A 6,013-nucleotide genomic window follows, 5' to 3' on the forward strand; every position below is an offset into this window, starting at 1 on the left:
ACATACATGTAGATATATGTATACAGATAAGGCTTAAATAAAGATACACTGAAGACGAAGAGATAGACACACAGACATACATAGAGAGAGAAAGCTGCGTGTATGTTCTCCGCAATCATACAGTCGTGTATGTCCCCTTCTCGATCCCTCTCTCTTGTTGCAGTTAGATAGACTCTTAACTCCGGATCAGGGATGTCTATACAGAGTCTCATACATATACCAACGCAGGTATCCACAGTGTCAGCTCACTACTACATAGCCACCTGACTCCTAGGCTTCTACAGGAGTTAAGAGGCAAAGAGACGATTCTCGTCCGCCACATCATCATAATGTCGCCGGCCTCATAGATCTTCATCTTGTTTTCTCTCTTTTTCTCCTTCTATACTCCTCTAGAGAAGCGAAGAATAGACTACATGTAAACAGAAGAGAGATGATAGGTCTTCCTGCTTCGGGCTTCTTCTGCTTCTGCTGGGGCTCTTGATTCTTGAAAGACTCCTCCTTCTATATAGGACCACTACTAGTACTACTGCGACTGCTACTACTATTACTACGATTGCCGTTCCTCTTGGATGATATGTCAACGACGACGCTTTCTTTGCATCTATTGATCTAACCCCTGTCTGTAGTCTATCGATTTATCTCTCTACCTTTTTTGATCTATCGGCCTATCTATCTATCTACCTTTGGTCTATTAGCCTATGTGCCTATCTATGTATCTTGATCTCTCTATCTATCGATGTATCTATCTACGTGACTGACGAGAGGGAGACAGGAGGAAAGAGATATATCGACGATTTCGAAACGCCTTCATAGCTTTCTTCGATTTCTTCTTTCTATCCTTATGTAAGACAGAATACGAGCCACGCAGAAGAAAAGAAAAGAAAGCAAAGATGAAGAATCTACCTTCAGACGGACAAGAGAAGTCTTCTTTGTGAAAAGAAAGAACTGAATCGTATCGACTCCATGTAAATAGAGAACTTGTGTTTCTCTCACCTTAGATCATCGAGAGAGCTGCATGCAAGAGCTGCAGGTCTTATACAGTCATAGGCACAGTTGCCTATCGCTTCAAGTAATGTAGTCAAAGCCCTTCCCTCCTGCTGAAGAAAGAAAGAGTGAGGAAGAAAGGTAGAGAAGGAAAGAGGCAAGCTAAAGACAGACAGTCAGACAGAAAGAAAGAAAAATACTTTCTTCTCCCTGTCACAGCCTTTCCACTAGATAGTCATCGCTCTCTCGTTAACACATACGACGACACTCTAGAGACATAGACATACATGCAACCTCAGGTAGACTCCTCAGCATATCTATTTTTCCTCTCGCCGTAGATAGATTAAAGATAGATTAAAGATCGATAGATAGATAGAAGGTAGATTGAGGAGAGATAGGTCGGTTAAAGAGAGATAGACAGAGAAAGTCCAAACACACCGATGTAGGAGAAGAACGATTTCGACTTCTCCTACTGAGGTGTCTGGACAGGAGAAAAGGGAGAGAGGAGATTGCTCGAGGCGCGAAGACACGAAGAAAAGAGAGAGAAAGAGAATAAGGAAGACGGAGAAACAATGTCTGCATCTGAAGAGAAAGAAAAGTGAAGACACGAAAAGAACTGACCTTTCAAAGCCACGTGGAGAGAGTTAGGAAACCCGAGAAATATGAAAGGGAAAGATATATGTAGACATATAGCACGTGTGTATGCTGCATGCACTGTCGACACTATATATACGGCCCTAGTTCAAATTCTCATCTTCCTTTAGTCTATCTTTAGTCTACCTATCTATCGTTAATCCACCTATCTGTCTCTAGTCTATCTATGTATCTGTTTACGTGTAATCTGTCTGTATATATATGGTTACTGGGGGATGGATCTTTCGTCCTTCTCTCTCTGAATCGATCCTAGAATAGAACAGATAAAGATGTGAAGGTGGATAGAAAGAATGACAGCTCAGACAGGAGAGGCCTTTCATATGCTTCAGAAGACAGTAGATCATCTGCGGCAGGCAGACACGTAGCCACCCCGGACATAACTCAGTGACCGGCAATACGAAGAAAAAGAAGAGAAGCAAGAGAGATAGAAGGAGAAGAAAGACAAGAGATTCGGATGAGGAGACAGCATGTGTGTCTCCGTCTCTCTCTTCGATGTCCATACTTGTTTCTTTCGGCGATGTGGTAGCCGAGGAAAGAAAGAAAAGAACGTTTTCTCTTCCATTTCACATAGAGATAGACAGTAAGACGTTATACGTCTCGATGCGTCAGGTAAAGAAAGACTTCCAAACAGTCGACGCTGAAGAAGAACAAGAAGAAGAACGAAAAGAAGAAGAAAAGAGAGAAAGAGATAAAGAAGAAGGAGAAAAGGCAAGAAAGGAGAAGTGAAGAAAGAAACGCTCTGTCAAGAAAAGGCAAGGAAGAAGAAGAAGAGAAAAAGAGATCTCTCTCTCTTTCTTTCTTTCTCTTCTACGTTGTTTGATACGGCTAGGGGGCATGAGGAAGCGACGCTGGATGATTCCTGTCTCTCTTGTACAAGCCGAGTGCATGTATAAGAAAGCAAAAGATTTCTGGAGTCAGAGGAGTTGTGGTATAGAAGGTCAATTCATATAGATATGTATACGTGTATATATGCCTATCTAGTTCTAATCTATCTACCTATCTATATCGAACTGTCTAAATGCACATTTCTCTGTCTATCTATCTCTGTAGCCATCTGTCCTCGTCTACCTCTCAGTTCTATTTCTCTATCTAACTTTTCTTAGTGTATTATCCCAGTCTATCCATCTATCTATGTTTGATATATCTGTCTATCTTTAATCAGTCTCTCTGTGATGCCTCCGTCTCTTCCAGTCCCTCTCTACTAGTTTGTCTTGCTCGAAATCTCTTCATTAAGTTCTTCTTCTACTCGCCATGAGAATCATGAAAAGAAAAGTAGCCAGTCAGAAAATGAGGAAAGGTCTTCTCTTTCTTCTTCTTCTCTTTCCAAACAAAGAAACGACTCCTACGAACGCATGCATACAGATAAGCATCATCTCCATCTTGATATCTTCTTCTCTCCTTCTTCACCCCCCACTTTCATCTCTCTCTCTTCCTTTTCTCTACACATCCATGACCAGAGCTTCAAGCTGTCTCTCTCATTCTCTCTTGGCAAAAGAAAGAAAGAAAGAGAATCTCTTCAGGTCATCTAAATATCATGCAAGTCAGAGACAACGATTCTAGCAAGAGGAGGAAGAAGACGAAGGAAGAAGAACACGAAGAACACAACACTTGTTCTTCTTCTTCTCTCTTAGTCGGCTTATAGACGGAGAAGCAAGAAGGCGGAGGCATTAAGAAGCGATGATTTACCTGCAGTTCTTCTTTAAGAGGAGGGAGAATGAGCTGCAATCTGATCCCAATGTATAATCCTTCGATCTGCTCTAAAGTACTAAAAAAGGGAATGACAAAGAAAAAAGAGATCAAAAAGTCCACGCCAAAGGAGAGAGAGAGAGAGAAGAACACACAAAGATACAGAGACAAAGAAAGGAGAAGCTTGGATAGACTGCAAAATCCCTTCGGTGTCTTCTATCAACCGAAGCACATACCTATCTATCCATAGAGAACAATACGAAAGAAGAAGAAAAAGAAGAAGAAAGGCGTTTCAGGTGAGATGAGATAGATGGCTTCATATGAAAGAGAAGCTTTTCTTGGATATCACCTGAAAGAGAAAAACGATGAAACAAAAATGCGGAAAAGAAAGAGAAGAAGAAGAAGAAGAAGAGAAGAAGAAGTGAAGAAGGTTGAGTGAGAAAGAAGAGAGAAGATCTTTTTCTTCTGTACTCCCCAGACAAAGCAAGGAACCGCAAGGAGAGATCACTCATCTCTACCTATCTCTTTATCTGTCTTCACACCTATCTCTATACATGTGCATATTTAGAATATCTATCCATATGTACCTGTTCAGCTACCTCTCTACCTATCTATCTATCTATCTTTAATCTATCTATCTATCTACCTATCTATCTATGTGTCTATCCTGAATCGAGCTATCTCCCATCTATTTGTCTTAAGTCTCCCGTGCGACTTGTAGCCTTTTCCCCTCGAAGCGCTTGCCTCGGCTCATCCTTGAACAGAAAGCGTCCTTTCTGACTCGAGTAGCTATCGACCGTCAGCCGGGCGTTCGCACTTAGACCAATTTCTTGTACAAAGTTCATCTACTTCAAACTATATAGACGGTGTGTATGCATTGTCTATCCCGATCTATTATCTATGTGAGAAAGGATCGCTCGCCGCTTGATATGTAAGTACCCTACCTGCCTTAAGAAAAAGCTCCTTCACTGCTAACGACGTGAAGACACACTGTCCCCTCATCTCGAAAACGGAGACACACATAGACATATATCCTCACACCATACACATATATGTATGCATATACGTGTGTACAGACACGCATGGATACATGTATGTATCTCGAGCCTAGTAATAAGGAATACCCATGGTAAAATGCTAGCAAAGTCACCTGCCCTAAGCAAGCAAAGAAAGAAAGAAAGAGAAAGAGTTAAAAGAGAAAGAAAGAAAGTGGTTAAAAAGAAGGAGCAAAGAAAGAAAGAGAGAAGGAGGGAGAGAGAAAGAGGTAGAACGGATGGGATAGAGGTCCAATCGAGAACACCCTAGTCTTCCCTCCATATACCTAGGCATGCATATATGTATACGCATAGATACATATATACATATATATAGAGAGAGAGAGAGATCTGCCTAGACGGTGAGATAGAAACAGCTGTGTACATACGTAGTTCCTCGTATAAATAGATATACATATATATGTATGCATATATGGAGGAGGAGCATAGATCCATGTATTACATATATATGAAGTATGTACGTGTATTATACAGGTGTATGTGCGATCTCTATCTAGTCTAGCCACGGAGTTTCTACGGAATCCCTGAGACCCTTATGCTCTTCCACATCTCTCTTGATCTATCTCAGATATCTTCACATACACGCAGAGAGATCAGGATAGCGAGACTGCATTTACCTATACATATGCAGCTTCATATCTCTATATATGAGGTGTCGAGATAGAGAGACTTTATGTAGAGTCATAAAGGTAAGGTGTACATACAGACGACATCTGGCAGTATCCTCATGGAATAGAATGACCTCTCCTGCCTCTAAAGATCGAAATCCCCTCAGCAGAACCAAACTCCCCTCAATCCATACACAAATACACCCTCTCTATCTATACATACATATACATATATATATATATATATATATGTATATACAGATATAGATGAAGAGCTACATATATATATATAGAGAGAGAGATAGACGTTTATACATGTATATAGAGAGAGTGTGGGGGGGTGTCTTTGCATGCAGGCGATTGAAGTGACTCCGAGGCAGTTGCGTGGATACGTACCTAGAGGCACGTCAGGAATGTCTAGATCGACGTGAAGAAGAAGAACTTTCCTCACATAACGAGCATCTTTAAGACCTTCAATTCTCTTAAGAAGATACCGAGGAAAAAGTTGGTGGTACCTCAAAGATAAAAATAAAACGCATGCAGAAACGCCAACTAAAAAGTCGGGAGCGATTGCTCCATACATGTGAGGAACACCCGTCAAATACCTACGAAAGAAAGAAAGAGCGAGAAAGAAAGAGCGAGAAAGAAAGAGCGAGAAAGAAAGAGTGAGAAAGAAAGAGCGAGAAAGAAAGAGCGAGAAAGAAAGAGTGAGAAAGAAAGAGTGAGAAAGAGTGAGAAAGAGCAGGATAAAAAGAAAACGAAAAAGAAAGAGAGAATAAGAACGTATACATATATATATATGTATAGGTAGATAGAACTGAGAGAGAGATAGAGATGGCGCTGCACATAAGAATTTGAGTGAGAGATGAGGTGAAAACGCTGCCTGAAAATGACGTGGGAGGTCCGAAGTGCATGCATGCATTTTATCCTCCTAACAGCAAAATCCCTGCATGTGAAATCTACAGACACACACATATAGAAAGAGAAATAGATAGATAGATAGATAGGTTAATGATAGATAGATAG

General features: G+C 40.8%; 2 protein-coding genes across 2 annotated transcripts in view; both read right to left on the minus strand.

Annotated features, from left to right (window-relative positions):
• Positions 1-1,001: 1,001 nt before the first annotated feature.
• CSUI_007798 (uncharacterized protein) lies at positions 1,002-4,418 on the minus strand. Its single transcript, XM_068067941.1, has 3 exons — positions 3,325-4,418; positions 2,141-2,275; positions 1,002-1,097 (listed from the first exon to the last, which is right to left on the minus strand). The coding sequence occupies exon 1, from the start codon at positions 3,834-3,836 to the stop codon at positions 3,561-3,563; it is 276 nt and encodes a 91-aa protein (XP_067920082.1). The 5' UTR covers positions 3,837-4,418; the 3' UTR covers positions 1,002-1,097; positions 2,141-2,275; positions 3,325-3,560.
• A 965-nt stretch (positions 4,419-5,383) lies between these two features.
• Positions 5,384-6,013, minus strand: part of CSUI_007799 (dna repair protein rad10 subfamily protein) — a gene marked incomplete at its 3' end in the record, with an annotated part of 3,568 nt that continues 2,938 nt past the window's right edge. Inside the window, exon 2 of the mRNA XM_068067942.1 lies at positions 5,384-5,592. Within this exon, the coding sequence (XP_067920083.1) occupies positions 5,385-5,592 (208 nt within the window). The remainder of the gene's footprint in view (positions 5,593-6,013) is intronic.

Source organism: Cystoisospora suis (genome assembly GCF_002600585.1).
Source record: "Cystoisospora suis strain Wien I chromosome Unknown contig_4197, whole genome shotgun sequence".
Lineage (NCBI taxonomy): Eukaryota > Apicomplexa > Conoidasida > Eucoccidiorida > Sarcocystidae > Cystoisospora > Cystoisospora suis.